This window comes from Somniosus microcephalus, chromosome 3, assembly GCF_052327205.1.
Source record: "Somniosus microcephalus isolate GS21.2 chromosome 3, FLI_Smic_1.0, whole genome shotgun sequence".
NCBI classification, from domain to species: domain Eukaryota; kingdom Metazoa; phylum Chordata; class Chondrichthyes; order Squaliformes; family Somniosidae; genus Somniosus; species Somniosus microcephalus.
Window position 1 is genome coordinate 28,399,434 of NC_140989.1, and position 21,192 is coordinate 28,420,625.

At 44.2% G+C, this 21,192-nt stretch overlaps 1 protein-coding gene across 2 annotated transcripts in view; it reads right to left on the reverse strand.

Annotated features, from left to right (window-relative positions):
• The window catches only part of tarbp1 (TAR (HIV-1) RNA binding protein 1), a 260,477-nt gene that overhangs the window by 87,417 nt on the left and 151,868 nt on the right, over positions 1-21,192 (reverse strand). For both annotated transcript variants that reach the window (XM_085979767.1, XM_085979769.1), the window contains exon 27: positions 5,728-5,922. In XM_085979767.1, the coding sequence (XP_085835893.1) occupies positions 5,728-5,922 (195 nt within the window). The remainder of the gene's footprint in view (positions 1-5,727; positions 5,923-21,192) is intronic.

A 21,192-nucleotide genomic window follows, 5' to 3' on the forward strand; every position in this document is an offset into this window, starting at 1 on the left:
CACTGCCTGAACGGGTGGTGGAGGCAGATTCAATTGTGGCTTTCAAAAGGGAATTTCAAAAGTACCTGAAGGAAACATTTTTGTAGGGCTACAGGGAAGGGGCGGGGGAGTGGGACTAGCTGAGGTGCTCTTGCAGAGCGCCGGCATGGGCTCGGTGGCCGAATGGCCTCCTTCTGTGCCGCAACCAGTCTATGATTCTATGAATGTGCATCAAAAATAAAATCTCTCAGCATTTTCACTCAAGATAAGCAGAATGTGTTGCGAAACTAAAAAAGAAAACCAGGTTGTTTGCATTAAATTCAAAATTTCATGAAGGCTAACAAACAGTTCTCAAATTATTTCAGACCTGCACAAAATGACATTTGGAAGGGTGGCACAATGTACTGAAGCACCAACACATGGTGCCACAGAGCAGAATTTGATCCCTCACTCCACTGAGTTCCTGATCTTAAGCATGCTGTGTGAGGAAAGAAAGAACGAACGAACTTGCATTTATCTAGCGCTTTTCACAACCTCAGGACGCTCCAAAGTGTTTTACAGCCAATGAAGTACTTTTGAAGTGTAGTCACTGTTGTAACGCCAGAACTGCAGCAGCCAATTTGCCCACAGGAAGGTCCCACAAGCACCAATGTAATAATAACCAGATCATCGGTTTTAGTGGTGTTGTTTGAGGGATAAATATTGGCCAGGTCACCGAGAAGAACTCCCCTGCTCTTCTTCGAAATAGTGCCATGGGATCTTTCACATCCACCCGAGGGGGCAGACAGGGCCTCAGTTTAATGCCTCATCTGAAAGACGGCACCTCTGACAGTGCAACACTCCTTCCGTCCTGCGCTGGAGTGTCAGCCTAGATTTTTGTGCTCAAGTTTCTGGATTGGGCCTCGAACCCACAACCTTCTGAGGAGAGAGTAAACAGAGGGCACATGTTCTCCATGGCTGGGAGGAGGGGCAAGTAGTTACCAGGCAGTTATTTGTGCACAGTTCAAGTGTGACAGAGCCATGGGAGCAGGTCTCCTTTCCCTCCTCTTAACCACTGTTAGTATATGGGATGGCAGACCTAAACAATGGGGGAAAAGCCGTATACCACAATAACAATGACAATGGAAACGCTACAATTGCTACTTGTACAATTACTTTGTAATCAAGGTGGAAGAAAATTCAGCTCAATAGAGGGATTCCATAGGAAGAAAAAGAAACTTTCAAAAAACTTTACTATATCTAAATAAAGCACAGGTATTGAAATATCGCGGCACTTTAGGAGTATTGAACTTTCCGTGGCGATGCGAGAGAAATACATGCAAATATATTGCATGAAGGCAACCAACATGGATTTTTAATAGCAGCAGCAGCAGCATGGCGACTGCCAAGATTTCCTGACAGTTGCCACGTGGCTTCTCAAAGCTGAATAAAAAACCTACTTAACTTTGAATTCTACCTTTAAAAATACAATTTTCTTGTATGAATTTTCAACTGAGGTTGGCTAACTCATATTTGGTGTAGAAAAAAATGCACATCATTATAGATGTGCTCCAAGAGTTGAGCATTTTTATCTCCATGTCAAATTTTCCTTACCGCTTCTCAAGCCATCACTTCTTTTGTTCTACAGGCACCCAGTAAGTGGCCATGATGTAAGCATGAGCTTTGACTGTGAACGTCAGTGGGCCATTGGATGATCAGCCATGATCTCATTGAACGGCGGAGCAGGCTCGAGGGGCCAAATGGCCTACTCCTGCTCCTATCTTCTATGTTTATGTTTCTATTCCATTACATGGACCATCACCGCCGACACCAAAATTCACAACACCATCTTTCCACAGGGATAAGAAACTGGAACCATCGCCAATTTTCACCTGCATAACTAAGGGACGGCAAGGACCATTGTAGCGTTCCTACCACTGGCTAGGCTGGCATCAGCTAACCCAGCACAGAAAAAAATAACGAAATCTTGACATTTCTAGTGAGCATGGCTCAGCTACTCAATGGAAAAACGGACTGCAGCAGTTCAAGGCGGCGGCTCGCCACCACCTTCTCAAGGGCAATTAGGGATGGGCAATAAATGCTGGCCTTGCCAGCGGCGGCCACATCCCATTAAAAAAAACGAATATTTTTTTTAAAAATCCGCGGAGCCATTGGGGCAATATTCTAGAATGTGAAGGCATTTTCAATGTTCAAGGTATTGTAACCTTACACTAAGCACAATGATGGCTGAGAGCAGAGAATGAAAAATGTTGACCAGGGTGACATGTGTGACTTAAAAGATTGAAACCACTCACAATAGGACACTTATGAAGACACATTTGAAGAAAACAATGCAGGCCATATTTTCATAATAAAATAAAAACACCTAACACTTAATTAGGGGGATAAGGAAGAGGAACAATTGTTGAAATAAATGTAACTAAAACCCCATACAATTTTCAAGGAGGTCAAAGCTAAATAGATAAGCCTATTGAGTGAAGCCCTTTTCAGATTTTAAGATGGTCAGGACTTTCCGGTAAAGATCAGCAAAGACAATTCCTGTAAATGAACTATAAAGCATAATTATAGAAAAGCACAGAGCCATCAAAAGCATATCGTAATTCAAAAAACCATTTGAATAAACTACACATTGTTCACTCTAGTGCAGAAATAATACTGCAGTCCTGTAAAGATTTCAAATATATACATCCCCTCACTACAACAAAGCAATCATCTCAAAAACTTCCAGAACCGCAAAGGTAAGTTAATACTGAAAATTTTTAGGAAGGCAAAGCCAGTTATCAGAATTAAACTCAATAGAGAGCACGTAATATTAAATCTGATAAATTAAAAGCTAACTGAACTGTGGCAGAACATAATGAAGCCTGGAAATTCAATTCAGAACCTTTTACAAGCGTTTCAATGAAGAATTGCCAGCTGCAGCAAGAACACATCATGTTTTCACCCAGAAATAGCACACTATGATTTTTATTGTTGTGTGTTATATAATCTGAAATAAGTCTTACTCAATCTAAAAATGTAGTGATTTAACATACAAGGCTTAATTTTGTTGCTTATTTCATATCTGGGAGTAGTAACTCATTACAGGAGCTTGGGGCACAAGGAAAAAGACTAGTTAAAAGTGAAATATAATACACATATATACTTTAGTAATGGCTGCATGCCTTTTTAATTATACCAACAAATGACATACTACCAAAATAATCTCAAAAAAATAAACAAAATATAATTATTGTAGTTCAAACTGTAGAAACAGTTCCCATATAGTCATAAGCTGCTCAGTCTCTGGCCTCTGTTTATTCAGCATCTCCCTTAGATTTCTAGATCTTGCAGTAATCTCACTTGCCACCTCTTTTTGACTGACTTTTTCCACACGGTGTTTATGCTCGGACTCAAAACCCAGAATCCAGGTTTGAGGCGGCAAGAAGCAGCCCCGTTCGTACTGCTGGGGCACTTCACTTGGCAAGGTGGGCAGGGGTGAGCGTGTCTGCGGACAAACATGACGGATACTAGAACCCTACCCCCTCCTGAATGGATTTAGCATTTGCCTTTTAATCGGACTTTTAACACCATTCTGAAAGGTTGTTTAAGAAAACAAAAAGTGGGACGAAAAGTAAGCAAAATAGATATAAATTAATGTAATTTTTATTCCCAAGGGGAAAGAAAGTCTATAGGGAGTACATTGAACAAAAGGCACTCCCCCATGACATTCCTGCCCCTTGGGAATACAGGTTACATTAATCTATTTCTATTTTTGCTTACTTTTCTTTCCACTTTTGCTTTCTTAAACGAGAAGTGGGACACAAACTGAGAATCAGTCCTAAATGGGGAGGACAAAATGAAGAAAAGGTTTTTAGAATATGGTGTACATTACCGCAAGTGGCTAATGAATCATGGCGTTTGAGAGAGAACTAGGCACGAAGAAAAATATTAAAGGATACATGGGAAAATGAGAAAAATGGGATTATAGTAGATTGTTACAGTATGCAGCTAGCAACAGCACAGGCACAATGAGTGAAATTTCTACGATAATAGGGAATTAATGAGAAAGTAATATCCCCCTTCGATTATCATAGAAAGTTACAGCACGGAAGGAGGCCATTTCGGCCCATCGTGTCCGCGCCGGCCAACAAAGAGCTATCCAGCCTAATCCCACTTCCCAGCTCTTGGTCCGTAGCCCTGCAGGTTAGAGCATCCCAAGTGCACATCCAAGTACTTTTTAAATGTGGTTAGGGTTCCTGCCTCTACCACCCTTTCAGGCAGTGAGTTCCAGACCCCCACAACCCTCTGGGTGAAGAAATTTCCCCTCAAATCCCCTCTAAACCTTCCCCCAATTACTTTAAATCTGTGCCCCCTGGTTTTTGACCCCTCTGCTAAGGGAAATAGGTCCTTTCTATCCACTTTATCTATGCCCCTCATAATTTTATACACCTCAATAAGGTCTCCCCTCAGCCTCCTCTGTTCCAAGGAAAACAGACCCAGCCTATCCAGTCTTTCCTCATAGCTAAGATTCTCTACTCCCAGCAACATCCTTGTAAATCTCCTCTGTACCCTCTCTAGTGCAATCACATCTTTCCTATAATGTGGCGACCAGAACTGCACGCAGTACTCTAGCGGAGGCCTAACCAGTGTTTTATACAGTTGAAGCATAACCCCCCTGCTCTTGTATTCTATGCCACGGTTAATAAAGGCAAGCATTCCGTATGCCTTCTTAACCACCTTATCTACCTGGCCTGCTACCTTCAGGGATCTGTGGACATGCACTCCAAGGTCCCTTTGTTCCTCTACACTACTCGGTGTCCTACCATTTAATGTGTATTCCCTTTCCTTGTTAGCCCTCCCCAAATGCATTACCTCACATTTCTCTGGATTGAATTCCATTTGCCACTGTTCTGCCCACCTGACCAATTTATTGATATCTTCCTGTCTCTAAGTATTGTGGTTTGGTTGAGAAGCCCAAGTCAAACTAACCACTATTAAAACTACTGACTGCCACGATAAATTAAATATTGTGTAAGCGACATTGTTTAATGAACTGTGATGAATGTCATCCTCATCTTTAAAAAAGTCTGATTTATTTCACATTAATGCTGTTTTTGCTCCACTAGTGTTGTGCACTTTACTGATGAAAATTAGTATTTTTTGACTAAGATCAAATGGCCACGAGTTTCAACTATTAGCATACAGGCATGGAGAGTTCTCTTGGAAGATGGAGTTACGGCACATATGTACTTGTGTGCCATACCTACCGCCAATGGAAGAAGCATCAACCATGGAACAGCAGTGCTTTCTCCGACATACTTGAGATAAGAACCTCAAGTGGATCCCCCATATATATGGTATGGTCCTCCTTGTTCTTTGAATCTGGTGCATCTCCATTTGCAAAAGATTGAGCCTTCATCTGAATGGGGCCAAACAATAGCTCCTAAACATGCGGTTCTGCCTTCTACATTCTGGTATTGTTACCCAGGTCTTTTGCAGGCGTGAGCACCAAAGCGTTAATGATACAAAGGATGAAAAAAAAGCAAAAAAAAATTCTAAGCACCACAGATCAGGAAAAACTAACCCATGGGTAGGTGGAAGGGGAGGACTTGGTAGGTAATTTAACCTTCTTCCTCATTTGTTTCACCTCCATCATTACATACGCATAAAAATGAATGTGCCAAAGTAGTAAAATGGATGTAGGAAGCAAGCCCGCACTGAAATTCAGCAGGTAAAAATACCTTTAAAACTTGAAACATTGCTTACCGCCCAAGTTAGTAGGCTTATCAATAAGTGATGCCACGATAATCAGGCTGCGGTTAGATGATTTTCCAAACTTTGTGGCTCTTTCCTGATAGATCAGTTCCAGATCTTGGTCTGGGATGCTATTCTTCCATGGCATTATCTTCTTTTGTACATCTGTCCACTCAGCATCTTGATCTACTTCAGCTAGGCCATAACCTGTAAAACATTTGCAACCAACAATGAACTTGTACTTGAGTTAGGCCACTGATTTATTGGATATCTATACTGGACATAAAAGATTAGTTTTTTGATCACTATTAATATTCCTTTACCAAAACAAAAGATAGGATTAACTTGCACTTTTCTTGGAAGTCCGAGAAGACAAAACAAAAGTGAAGAAAAAGGGGCAATTACAAAAGAAAAAAGCTAAGTTCACCAAACATGCTAGATTTGCTGGATATGCTTCCATTGTTGCTGTGACTAATGCGGAGTAGTTACATTTATATTTGATACCACATTTTCTCAATACTGGCACATCTTTTCAAGGTTTCGACCTCATGAGTGCTTGATTAAGTAGTCTGTATACAAATCTAACCTCCAAAGATTTACCATTGTGTTCCAGTGAATCCTCGCATTCCCCAAGGCCAGAATCTGCTGAAGTTTCACTTTATATGTTCCAATTATAAAACATAGGATTTATATGGTGTTACTTTTGGGAGTTCAGTTTTTAAATTGCACTGCAAATTTGTCCCTCCTCTAATTTTGTCCCCTCATTTCTTAAAGGCATTAAAACGGTTAATGGGACTTAAAGTCACCAAATATGAAGACAGACTAAAAAAAAAAGTATGTCTTCTTTTTTCCTCAACCGAGGATTCCCCTCTACCGTGGCTGACATGGCCCTCGACCATGTCCGTTCCATTTCCCGCACTTCTGCTCTCACCCCTTCCCCTCCCTCCCTCCCAGAACCACGATAGGGTTCTCCTTGTCCTCACCTTTCACCCCACCAGCCTTCACATTCAACGCATCATCCTCCACCATTTCTGGGACCTCCAGCGTGATCCCACCACGAAACACATCTTCCCCTATCCCCCCTTTCAGCATTCCGAAGGGACCACTCCCTCCGCGACACCCTGGTCCACTCCTCTATTACCTCCAACACCCCTTCCCCTGGCACCTTCCCATGCAAGCACAGGAGATGCAACACTTGCCCTTTTACCTACTCCCTTTCCACCGTCCAGGGCCCCGAACAGTCCTTTCCGGTGAAACAGCGACTTACTATTCGCTGCTCACGATGCGGTCTCCTCTACATTGGGGAGACCAAATGCAGATTGGGTGACCGCTTTGTGGAACACCGCCGTTCAGTCCGCAAGTGTGACCCCGAGCTTCCGGTCACCTGTCACTTTAATTCATCCCTACACTCCCACTCTGACCTCTCTGTCCTCGGCCTCTTACACTGTTCCAATGAAGCTCAACGTAAGCTCGAGGAACAGCACCTCATCTTTCGATTAGGCACTTTACAGCCTTCTGGCCTCAACATCGAGTTCAACAATTTCAGACTATAAATTGGCCCCTGTATTTCTTTATATTTTTTTCTCTTGTTTCCTCACATGGTAGCTGTTAATGTTGCTGCCACCATCATGCACACATCAATCCAGTGCCATCTTTTGTTTCTTAACTTGTCTCATTACCTCTCCTTTTGCCTTGCACTATCATCCCTTTTGTCTTTTAATCTCTCCTGCCTTCCATCCTATCACAGACCTTCCCTTTGTTCTTTCCTCCCCTCCTCCCTACCCCTGCTTAAAAATCTCTCTTCCCTAACCTTTTCCAGTTCTGATGAAGGGTTTGACCTGAACAGTTGACTCTCTCTCCTCGATGCTGCTTGACCTGCTGAGTGTTTCCAGCACTTTGCTATTTAAAAAAAAAGGGGCTGTTTTTATCAGATCAGAGGCAATTTGATATGAAGGGATGGGAGGAGATAAGATAGAAACCGATTGTTTCCACATATTGAAGAGTCTAGAATGAGGGGACATAGATATAAGATTGAATGCGAGAGATTTAGGGCAGAGAGCAGGAGAAACATTAAAAAAAATTTAAACAGAGGGTTGCAAAGTTGTGGAATGCATTGTCGAAGTTAGTGATTGAAGCAGAGGGCATGTCAACGTTTATGGTTGGATAGGTGGTTGCTGAAAAGAGGGATATAGGAATGGTGTGAGCACATGAGATTAGGACTACTGCTTGAGGAACATAAAGACCAACAGGGACTGGTTGGGTTGAATGGCACGCTTTCATGATGTAATTATATGTCGACTTGGTCAGTCTACACCCCAGGATATCGAGGGAGGTTTGAGAGTAAATAGCAGAGGTGCCAACCAAAATTCTTCTGCAATAAGGACATAGAAAAGACTCACCAGTCTTTGGCCAGTCCCAAAACCTAATAGCCCTCAAATATCTATCCAATTCCCCCTCAAGCTTTTCCACACTATTTATCTCACTGAGCAAAAATTCCACATGTTCACCTCCCGTGTAAAGTAGTTGCACTTTCTCTCTTCGAATTGAGCTCAGCCCCCCAATTCTAGAATTTGCGGCAATCTCACGTGTCTCCTCGAAGGAATTGTACCAAAGAATTGGAAGGAGACAAATGTTACCTCATTGTTTAGAAAAAGACAAGTCTCACATCAGCAACAGAAACTGCTAGGGACCAATATAAGGGATAACATTAGTAACAACAAAAGGTATGGCCAACAATAATTTGTAAAGGGAAGCTCATGCTTTACTAATTTAATCAAGTCGTACGAGAAAAGTACCGAGTGGACAGACAAAGGGAATACAGTGGATGTGATGTACTTGAACTTTCAAAAAGTATTTGATAAAATGTGATAGCAGAGACTTATAAAGATATACATCTGGCAGTATTAAAGGTGAAGTGGTGGCAAGGATAGAGGGATGGCTGAAGAAAAGAAATCTCAGCAGGAGTCAAATGAATTTTTTTTTTTTTTTGCATTGGTAGGATGTAGCTAGTGGTGGGCTGCAGGGGCTTTGCTTGATTTCCACATAAACAAATGATTTGGTCATGGGTAGTGAGGAACTAATATCAACCAGGGATATTCGATTTACAACTATCATGCAGAGTGAGGGGAGAGACCAAGAGAAATGTCTTTACACAGAGGATTGTTGGAGCATGGAGTGCATTGCCACAGTGAGTAGTTGAGGCGGAGACTATTGGATTTTAAGTGAAAACTGAAGGAAGGTAGAGGACTATGGGGGGGGAAAAAATGGAACAGTGGGATTAGTTTTGCAGTGTTCCAGCAAAAAGCCACGATGAACTGAATAGCTTCCTTCTGTGTAACTTCTCTGGTTTATGGTGACATTTATCCAACATTGTTCTGCACAATGACAAATTCAACACAAAGCACACCTGGTTGAAGATCCTGGAATCGAATCCAATTAATGTTCTTTTCCAGTTTTGTTTAAGGCACCGAAGGGGCTTGACAGGGTAGATGCAGAGAGGATGTTTCCCCTCGTGGGGGAATCTAGAACTAGGGGGCATAATTTCAGAATAAGGGGGCACCCTTTTAAATCGGAAATGAGGAATTTCTTCTCTCAGAGGGTCGTGAATTTTTGGAATTCTCTTCCCCAGAGAGCTGAGAAGGCTGGGTCATTGAATATATTTTAAGGTGGAGATGGAGAGATTTTTGAATGGTAAGGGAGTCAAGGGTTATGGGGAGCAGGCAGGGAAGTGGAGTTGAGGCCAAGATCAGATCAGCCATGATCTTATTGAATGGCGGAGCAGGCTCGAGGGGCCAAATGATCTACTCCTGCTCCTACGTCTTATGTTCTTATGTTAAACTACATGTAAAGATTTGGCAGTTCCGTATTTACTATTTGGATTTTGTGAAAATTGCCAAAACTGGATAAACTAAAGTGTGTCTCCTACACAAATACTCTAATAAGTAGAACTGCCTTGTCAGAATAACCTGCTGCAGCGTTATTAAGTTCTAACTCCATGTTTCTATTTTGAGAGCTGATCTCTCTCTGCAATAAAGGAAGCTGATTTGCATTTCACATTGTTTGGTTCCGAGATTCTTTGAGGACTATTAAAGCACGTCTTAGACTGTATTTAGCATTTTGAATGTTACGGCTCAGCATGATCATATCTGTAGGAATGAAAACTGAACAGGCGCAAGTAAGCCTAGTGGATGATTAGTGAACCAGTGAAAGTAAAATTACAATTTGCAAACTCTAGTGATGTAGAGAACTTCAGTGGCGAGATTAAGCTGAATCTCAAAGAAACACAAAGAAATCAAAGCTAAAACTTAGATACATATTTAAATTTTAAGGAATGAAAATCATTTCACAAGGATGGAGCAGAAAATGTATTAAAAAGTCAAACAATAGATAATATTCAGACATATCAAGCCCAAGTGGGACTTCAGAATCTTCAACACTGAAGACATTGGAGAGACCAAACAGCACTCCTCAGCAAAAGAAAGGCTTTCATATTAACTTTACGGTTGTCCCCTCGTACATCCTCTCTGGGTGTCTACACAAGAGTTTAAACTAAAGCTCTTCAAAGATCAGCCAGGTTTTCTGCCCTTGATGGCCAGTGACACCTGCTGGAAAGTGCATGCGTGAGGACCTCGGGTGAGAACAGAGTGGGGCTTAGCTGTAATTTCACCTCCCCGCTCCCCAGTGTTGGAATAAATGGCTAACACTCGGGCCAGGAATGGTCATCGGGCAAGGTAGGCACCCCATCAAGAGCCAATGCTTTGGGAGAAGAGTGGGAGAAAATTCTTGAAAAAATTAGGGGAAAAATTCCCACTGCCATCCATTATTTTCATTTATAGGGCCTTTCCTGTGGCATTGAGAGGGCTCTAGTCACTCATTCTGCGGCAGCCACATTTTTTGCCATTGCTTTCCCCCTCCCTGCCGTCATTTTTTTAAAACTGTACTTCAAAAAGTATTGAATTGTGTAAAGCCCTTCCACATATTCAAATTTGACATGAAAGGCTCTATAAAGATACATACAAAGATTTATATATAAATTAGAATGTCTGAGCAAAACCCATCAGATTCAAGTAGTGATAAGTTCTTAGAGGTTGCACTACCTCAGGCTGATCTAAAAGACTACACAGCTTTGGAAACTGTAATTCAGTTATCACGAGACTAAAACAGCAATTAAGGCACCGCCGGTAGGAAGGTCACCCACTAATGATGTCTTTGCCACAGACTTTTAGAAGATGAGTTGGTATAGAAAACCCACCTCTATTGCTTCTGCAACCTTGTGAATCTTTGGGGATTCAAGTTAATTTACCTATATTATTTAAGCATTATCCTATCCAATGTGTCAATGTATACACTTCAGATTGTTACGATCTATTACATCAAGTAATAAATATTCTTATTTCTAGTCATTTAACTAGTGGAGGAAACAGAAAGAGTGGATTCTTGAACCAAGCTAAGGCTCGAGTAGACACAGTGCCCCTATTCTATTAGAAGCGCAACGAAAGTTGTACAAAGATTCTTTGAAAAGTAATTATTCATATGTCTATCAAGGGCAACAGATGCCCTGATCACATATATTTCTCTGCCACAGACACACACACTCAGAGAGTGAGCACTCATGAAATATATAGCATATATGGATCTATATCCCTGTGCATTTACTTAACCAGTGTCATTACTGAACTAGGTCTCTGCAATGCCTGGAATAGTATAGGTTCCCTCACCAGTAATGGCTTTCAGATCTCCAATTCATTCCTAAAGTTCCTAGCATTCATTTATAGAACTTCGAAGCATCCCACTTCCTTCACTCACTATGGTGAAGTGTTTGCTCATTTTGCCATTATTTCTCTATGTGGTCATATCCTTGTACTCTGCACACTTGCCTGTCTTATCAGTGCATACACTCAACCTGTCAGTTACCAGCCCCTGCTCAGTACCACAACATCTAGCTTCTGTAGCTTTCCTACCATCATAATTCTTTATTATCTCTCTTTCTGGATCTGCTTGGTTTGCTCCTACCACTGCCTTATCAGCTTAAATCTTTCCCCGCTCCCATATTACCCTCTTCGCAAGGACACTGCTACCTGTCTGGTTCAGGTGAAGTCCGTCTTGTCTCTAGAGCTTCCCCTGCTCCAGAGGTATTTGGCAGGAATATAGCCCATTTGCTTATTGACATTTGAGTTATTAGATCTTAATGTCATAAGGAGATTCTTCCACATACAGCATTCTGCTTTTAGTAATTAAAAAAGTTATCCTCATGAAATGCAGAAAATTGCTAGGTCATAATTATGAAAAGGGTGAGAAAAGCCCATCAGTGATCTGCCCCATTCAATGGACCAGTCCACAAAAATCTAGGCCGACACGCCAGTGCAGTACTAAGGGAGTGCTACACTGTCAGAGGTGTCATCTTTCAGATGAGACGTTAAATCGAGGCACCGTCATCTCTCTCAGGTGGACGTAAAAGATCCTATGGCACTATTTCAAAAAAGAGCAGGGGAGTTATTCCTCAATATTTATCCCTCAATCAACATCTAAAACAGGTTATTTGGTCATTATCACATTGCTGTTTGTGGGAGCTTGCTGTGCTCAAATTGGCTGCCATGTTTCCTACATTACAACAGTGACTACAATTCAGAAAGCGCTTTGGGATGTCTGGCGTTCGTGAAAGGCACTATAGAAATGCAAGTCTTTTTTTCATTGATCGCAGTCTTCAAACTCCACTTTAGCTTTCATAACTTTCAATCGCCATGTTTGACAAAATAATTCTGAAAGTCTATAATATCCCTCAATTCTACTTTCTTCCTTTGTGGGATATTATACCACCCTCTGCATGAAGCAGTTGCAGCATATCTTATTGTATATTCACCTTTTCTCATGTTAGGTTGAATCTATTCTCCCTTGTTTGTATTAATATTGAACATTGCTCGAGGAACCAGTTTATTTATTTCCTTTAATATCACAAACACTAGAGTTCAACTCTAGGCCACCTCACTTTCAATGAAAACATCCCTAGAATCCTTAGTCTTTACTCATTGTTCAAGTGCCCAATTCCATTTATCAATTTGCTCGTTCTTTGTTATAATCCCTCCACAGCCAGAATGTCCTCTCTGGTACAGTCTTAGAGCGGTCCAAAATTTAAGGCAGCATTCAGTCGTTTCTGAATGATTTTCTTAACAGTGACTGCAAATTTAAATCCCAACTCAATTATGTTCATGTTCAAGTGAGATTCCCATTACACTATACATCAGCCATGCATAAATTTCTGCAAAAATACACAATATATTTTTCCCTGTATTTCCCCCGAGTTTGGGGATAACAATAGCTCCAAAAGGAACAGGTTGGATGACATGAATCAGTCATTCATGAAAGAAAGACTTATGAAATAATACTGAGCAGCCTACGGGTGGCGCTGTCCAGGGAGAGTATAAATACTCGGGTACGGGCCCAGCTTGCGCAGGACATTCTTAACAGGAACTAGTGAAGGACACAACTAGACCTCCATGTTGTAAAACAGTTGATTAAAGCTTTGTTTAATGCTTAGACCAAGTGCCTAGTAGTTTTCTTACATCATTGGATATCCAGTAAATTTACACTTGCAGTTACTGGACAACATCTCAAAAGCTCTCAGCTGGAAGATCATTAATTATCAGGCATAATCTTTCTCGGCTTCAAACAAAGTTAAGCCTCCACCTCAATAGAAAGGCCACCATTCAAATAAGAGTGGGATGAAACATTCACTGGATCACTGCCCTTGAGAGAGTTTGGAACCATACAAGTATGTGGTCTCCTCTACTGTATACAATACCTCAAACTCATTATGCAAGTCAGTTCTTTTTTACGGCGGTGGGGGCAAAAGGACCAAGAGGATTCAATAAGTAGAAATGGACAGAAAATTAAGTACCAAGCATTATAAGTTTCGATAAAGAGGGAGTTTTCAATGTCTAGGGTGAACTATAGCTAAAGAACGAACATCTACAGTAGGTAATCTAATAAATGTTCACATAAAAAGGCGAGTGAAGAATCCTGAGGCAGAGCTCACAAGGACTGAACTCTGAGGGCAATGAGGTGATAAAATAGAGATGTTTCTGTACATGATGTCACATAGTTCTGATATAGCTAGAAGTAAAATGTCAGTTGCTACCAAAATACTAAATGAAGTTCGAAGATGAATTGTCTATGGAACCAGGCCAGGTTGATTGATCTGAAATTAATCAGGAGGCTAGGGTTTTCTTCTTGTGGTAATTAAAGTGTACATGGCCAAAGCATTAGCAGTCCTTGGAAACCAGAGAATGTGTGAGCAACTGATCAGCATTCTGTGCAATAGTTCACACCATTCTGTCTTTAATCATGGATGATCGACAGGTCTGACTTCAGAGGCTTTTGAACTGATTAACTATCGGGGAATTCTCCATAGGCTTTTGTTCCGACAGTGAATTCAAATTGCATGTATTGAATTGAGATTCGCATCATTCATGCACCACCTCATATCTAAATGGTCTACAAAGAGCTTTAGGGCCCAGAAATTCGGCGATTTACTGCCACCCACTAGCGCCGAAATCCTGAAAAAAAAGGCGGCTGCCGCTCTAACGACCACCTCTGGCACGGGACTCGGTGGCCGTCATTTTGGTGAGGGCCATAGCGCTGGCCCTGGACATGCAAATCGGGAGAGCGTGACGTCAGTCAACGTACAACGGTGGCTTAACGCTATGCTCTGCGAACTTGGACCTTTGCGCTGAGTTTAGCGCTGGATCCTAAGCTTGCTCTGAAAAGCAAGCGTGCAGCAGACTGACAGAGACGCTGTCAGCACTTAAGGGACACACACATCTTTCAGGTAAGTTTGCATTTAAGCTTTTGGACTGGATTTAAAAAATATTTTATGAAGTAGTAGCTTGGTGCAATAGATGTTAAAAGTTTTTAAAGTATGCAGGGAGTGCTGCTGGATGCTTGCAAGGCCTTGGATGGTAAAGGAAGACCTCTGAGAAGACAGCAAAAGTTGGAAATACTCAGGTCAGGCAGCATCCATGGAGAGAGAAATAGAGTTCACGTCTCAGGTCGAGATGCTGCCTGACCTGCTGAGTATTTCCAGCATTTTCTGCTTTTATTTCAGATTGCCAGCACCCACTCGCAGAGGGAAGACGCCGACGCAGAAGAGGAGGAAGCAGAAGGAAGGATGCAACCCAGATAGCCCCTTTCTGGCTGGGATATCCAGGATGGAATCAACCACCTGCAGTACACCAGTGACTACAACCCCAATTCCCTTTTCAACATTTGTCCCACACCTTACCTTCCCTCTGTTATTGACTATCACGGCACCCTCTTGGCCACAATGCTGAAATAAAAGCCACCACAAAGCAAACTTTCCAATCCAACTTTATACATCTATCCATCCAATAGGACATCAAGAAATCAACTAATCACCCTTATGCATTCCCTTAGTGACTGTCTTGCGTGTGCCTTTGCCTATCCTACTGCTGTCACGTTGTGCTGCCCCAGTGACTGCAACATGGCTGGTGGAAAGCTGCCGACTTTCAGTGGGCGACACTGCAAATGGCCTTGCAGGTTGACCTTGCGGAGCTGGTGGCTGGGAGCGTGAAATCAAGTGATTGCGTTTCTTCTTCTTCACTTTCCTCTCCCTCTTCTTGGTCAACCACTGACTGGGCAGGCTGCATTTCTTGGGTGTGTGAAATGAGGAAGGCTCAAGGGTGGAGTTGTGGTGAGGGGAGGACAGGAAAGCAAGAGGTGCATATGAGAAGGATAACGTACGAGGATACCAGCATCTTATATCCTTTCAGCCCCGTCGCTGGCCAAGGGCTCAGCCATGCCCCTGCCAAGAATGGTAAACACCGTCTCCTCCAAGGGGGTGAGATGAAGCTAGGATTGGGGAGCGTGCCTCGTGTTTGGTGCAGGTTGTTGGTAGAACTTAAGAATTAGGAGCAGGAGTAGGCCATACGACCCTTCGAGCCTGCTCCACCATTCAATAAGATCAAGACCTCAACTCCACTTTCCCAACCGATCCCCATATCCCTCGATTCCCCTCTCGTCCAAAAATCTATATATCTCAGCCCTGAATTTACTCAACGACTCAGCATCCACAACCCTTTCGGGAAGAGAATTCCAAAGATTCACAACCCTCTGAGTGAAGAAATTCCTCATCTGTCTTAAATGGCCGACCCCTTATCCTGAGACTATGCCCCCTTGTTCTAGACTCTCCAGCCAGGGGAAACAACCTCTCAGCATCTACGCTGTCAATCCCCATCAGAATCATATGTTTCAATGCGATCACCTCTCATTCTTCTAAACCCCAGTATAGGCCCAATCTACTCAATCTCTCCTTATAGGGCAACCCTCTCACCCCAGGGATCAATCTAGTGAATCTTCATTGAACCGCCTCTAAGGCACGCATGTCCTTTCTCTGATAAGGAGACCAAAACTGTGCACAGTACTCCAGGTGTGGTCTCACCAAAGCCCTGTACAATTGTAGCAAGACTTCTTTACTCTTATACTCCAACCCCCTTGCAATAAAGGCCAACATGCCAATTACCTTCCTAATTGCTTGCTGTACCTGTATGCTAACTTTGTGTTTCCTGTAGAAGGACACCTAAATCTCTTTGCACACCAACATTTAATAGTTTCTCACCATTTAAAAAATATTCTGTTTTTCTATTCTTCCTGCCAGTGAATAACCTCACATTTACCCACATTATACCCCATCTGCCACTTTATTTCCCACTCACTTAACCAGTTTATATCCCTTTGCAGGCTCCTTGTGTCCTCCTCATAGCTTACTTTCCCACCTAGCTTTGTATCGTCAGCAAACTTGGATATGTTGCACTCGGTCCCTTCATCTAAGTCATTAATATAGATTGTAAATAGCTGAGGCCGCAGCACTGATCCTTGCGGCAACCCATTGGTTACAGTCTGCCAACTGGAAAATGACCAGTTTATCCCTACTCTCCGTTTTCTGTCAAACAATCCTCTATCCATGCTAATATATTACCCCAACCCCATGAGCCCTAATCTTGTGTAATAACCTTTTATGTGGCACCTTATCAAATGCCTTTTGGAAATCCAAATATACTACATCCACTGGTTCCCCTTTATCTACCCTGCTAGTTAACAAAAAACTCTAATAGAAACATAGAAACATAAAAACTAGGAGCAGGAGTAGGCCATTCGGCCCTTCGAGCCTGCTCCGCCATTCAACGAGATCATGGCTGATCATCCAAACCCTAGCACCCGGTCCCTACACTGACAGCCATCCCACCCAAGCCCTATCCCAGTAACCCCACGTATTTAATCCCCCTAACACTAAGGGTCAATTTATCATAGCCAATCAACCTAACCCGCACATCTTTGGACTGCGGGAGGAAACCGGAGCACCCGGAGAAAACCCACGCAAACACGGGGAGAATGTGCAAACTCCACACAGACAGTCACCCGAGGCCGGATTTGAACCCGGGTCCCTGGCGCTGTGAGACAACAGTGCTAACCACTATGCCACCGTGCAATTTGTCAAACACAATTTCCCTTTCATAAAACCAGGTTGACTCTGCCTAATCATATTATGATTTTTGAAGTGCCCCATTACCACATCCTTAATAATGGATTCTAGAATTTCCCGATGACTGATGTCAGGCTAACTGGCCTGTAGTTCCCCGTTTTCTCTCTCCCTCCTTTCTTGAATAGTGGGGTTACATTTGCTACCTTCCAATCCGCTGGGACCGTTCTCGAATCTAGGGGAGTGATTGGGTAGTGGGGGCAGGGGGAGGTAGTGCATTGAGCAGTGTGTAAGAATTGTGGTGCAATTGGTAGGAGACGGCTTTTGAAGATGCATTCACTGACCTTGAAAACTAGTTTGAAGTCATGAAGCTTCTTTTGGCACGAGCCAGGTCGTGGGGGCGACACTGCTGGCAGTGACGGCCTCGGTGATCTGGTCCCACATCCTTCTTTCTGGAGGGCCTCCTGGCACCTGTGGGTAGAGGACCTCTCTTGCAGTGTTGCCCCCCGCCCCCCCCGCGCATAGCTGGAGTGCTGCGTGTAAGACCCTGGGTTCCCCTTCCCTGGCTTGCTGAGCCATTTCTGTTAGTGCTGAAGCACCTTTCCAATTTTGTTTTGTTTTTTTTAGGTGCAGAAGGCAATTTTCCAGAAGGCAGTTCCCCTTTAAGGGACTGAACTGCTTTCTAAAATGACAACCTTGTTTTAAGAGAAGGGTGTTCTTGCTGCAATGGTGCTACGGCCACACTACATTGGGGCCTCCTGCTGGGACTACCGCCAGGAGAACCAGCCTTGCACATTGAGTTTAGCGCTGTGCTAATGTTAATTAGCAAGCAACACTAATTTACTGGTGCTGCCAACACTATAAATTGCGGCCTGTGGTGCCACTAGCAGGTTTCCAGCGCTCTTGAATTTCTAGGCCAAAATTTTCATCCAAAAGTCTAGTTGTGATCAGACTAAAATATTTTGTAAAAATGGTACTTTAACCCCTTATTGACTAATGCCAACTTTATTGTGTTTAAGTATTGTGCTGATTGGATACCTTGCTGTATAATTTGGCTTCTGTAAATTATTTATCTTGTAATTAAATCTAATTAGTTTTAACCTGCACGAATTGGTTTGCTGAAGTGCTTGGGTGTGCATCCCATATGATCTCCAATTTACTACATACTGTAGGGGTAAATAGTTAATCCTGAACTATCCCATACAAGGAATATATAAGGTAGTAGGATTCATGACATAGGAGATTCAGGGGGAGAAATTTGGTATGTTAGCACCTCCCCTTAGCGCCTGGGGGGGGGGGGGGGCGCTAATGGGATTGCGGCGTGATGCAGCGAATCCAACGCAGCACGCAAAATTCACCCGGGATTTAACGCTGGCGCTAACAGTTAGCGCCTAGGCCTTTAGCGCCTGGCAGATCGTGACGTCAATGAGTTTGGAACGCCGCGCTAACAGCCCAGATGCAAAATTGACTGTCGCCCCCTGCCTGAACAACGGCAGGAAGGAGGAGGAATTATGCATTCGGATGGCCGCTGTAGGAGCGGTATTTAAAGGCATCAACATCCGCTTTCATTTTAGCGGCCAATCAAAGCTGCCTTCTCAGTTTCACATTGCGAAACAGCAGTTTTCAGTGAGTTAAACGTTTCTTACTTTCAGGAGTGTTCTGCCTGCTAAAAATGTCACTTTCATTCTGCTAAGATTTAAAAGTCCTGCACACACTTGGTTACATTAATGGGGGCTGTACTGGCACTCGACCTCGCCCTCCAGCATCAACGTTGGAGGGAGCGGAGGCAGAGACAAAGATTGGAAAATGTGGCCAGAGGGAGGAGGGCCACCAGAGCTCTCAACAGGAGGCCTTACCCTCCCAGGGTATTCCGGGAGCACTTCTCCTACATAAATCTAACTGAGGAGCAGTGACTTAGAAGGCTCTGCTTCAGCAAGGAGGTGATCACAGAGCTCTGTCACCTCTTCCAGCCAGACCTCGAGCCTCAGATCAGGACCACCACGGCTCTCTCAGTGGCAGTCAAGGTCACCGTCGAGCTCAATTTCTACGCCAGCGGATCCTTCCAGTCTGCAGCAGGAGACATAGTTAACATCTCGCAGTTCGCCATCCGTTGCTGCATCTGGGAAGTCACAGAGACTCTCAACAGTAGGAGAAGGGACTACATTTCTTTCCCCATCACCAGAGAGAAGCAGAACGAGCGTGCATGTGGCTTTGCCAGGATAGCAGGCTTCCCCATGATGCAGGGCGCCATTGACTGCAACCACGTCACTTTGCAGGCACCCCACAACAATCCTGAGGTCTTCCGTAACCGCAAAGGCTACCACTCAATGTCCAGTTGGTATGCGACCACAGACAGCGAATCCTCACCGCCAATGCCCGCTATCCTGGCAGCAGCCACGATGCCTTCATCCTGCGCCAGACCGGTGTACCAGCACTCTTCCAGCCACCACATCAAGCTCGCGGCTGGTTGGTCGGAGACGAGGGCTATCCGATCTCCACCTGGCTCATGACTCCCCTCCGCAACCCCAACACTCCTGCCCAGCACTCATATAATGAGAGCCATGCCGCCACCAGGAACATCATCGAGCAGACCATCGGAGTGCTGAAGCAACAGTTCTGCTACCTTGACAACTCAGGAGGAGCCATCCAGTTCTCGGCTGAGCGGGTGTCCCTTTTCGTCGTGGTGTGCTGCACAACTTGGCCTTCATGAGGGCCCAGCCATTGCCACCAGGCATAGCGGGACCACCTCAGGAGGAGGAAGAGGGAGAGGAGGAGGATGAGGAACAGCAGTGAGGGAGGAGGCAACCACTCAATCGGCCTTCTGGAAGGGTGGTCTGTGACTGCCTCATCAGACTGCGGTTCCAATAAATTCTACCCCACATCCTGGTTGCTCACCATATCCCCATCATTCCATATCACAGTGCCAAGCTGAAATGAGAAACAGCACAAATTCTGCAAAATTCAATGAATAAATTTATCAACATTCAGTATCCACATATATACACACAACAACAATATTAACTAATCACTCTTGTGCAAACCCTTACTTCCCATCTTTACAGTGCCTTTCTCTTATCTCCTGCTCCTACGTAGTGTCTCCCCAGTGGCTGCAGCAGGGCTGGTGGAAGGCTGCCGAGTGTCGGTGCCATAGACTACAGATGGCCTTGCAGGACGCCCTCGACCAGCTCTGGACCGGGAAGGCCCAACTGTACACTGCACCACCTCAGGTGGGTGGCGGCAGTCTGGCCTGGCTGGATGACAGGCAGCGAAATGGGCAATAGCGGAGTGGCAGTGGTGGGAGCAGGAATGCTGTCATCCTGAGAGAGAGGACAGCAGGTTCCTGCTCCACTGACACACTGCTAATCCCCCCTTGGGGCAACACCTCAGAATCCCTACCAATCTGCTGGAGCAGATTGCTGGCCTGCTGCGACAGTGAGATCCCCAGTGGACTGTGGTGGACCCAGCGACAATGGCAGCAGTCAGAGCTTGCATGGCATCAAGCCGAGACGGCATGAGAGCAATCTGAAACTCGATGGCTGAAACCATTGACCGCATGACAGCACTAAGACGTTGCGTGGCTTCCGCCTGTGCAGCAATGGATGCTGCCACATCGCCCATGACACGCGGCATGAGGTCTGGGTCCTCGCGGTCTCTCGGGGAGTCCACCATCCTTCGCATGGGCTCCGTAATGTGCACAGAGCACTGTGCTTTGTTGGAGGCGGACTCCTCCACGCTACTTACCATTGCCGACAGGCTCTCGGGCAACCTTGCCATTACACCTATCATCTCGGTGTGCATGCCCATCACCCTTCTTGTGAACACCTTCCCATTGAGGTCCTCATCAGCCCTCCAGGGAGCTGGCTCCCGAGCAACCCATTCCCCCTGGCCTTGCTGCAGCCCACTCGTCTCCGGTGCATCACCCAGTGCAGACCCCGCTACTAAACTTGCCTCTAAAGATTGTGTAGTCCCAGTATCTGAGATGATGC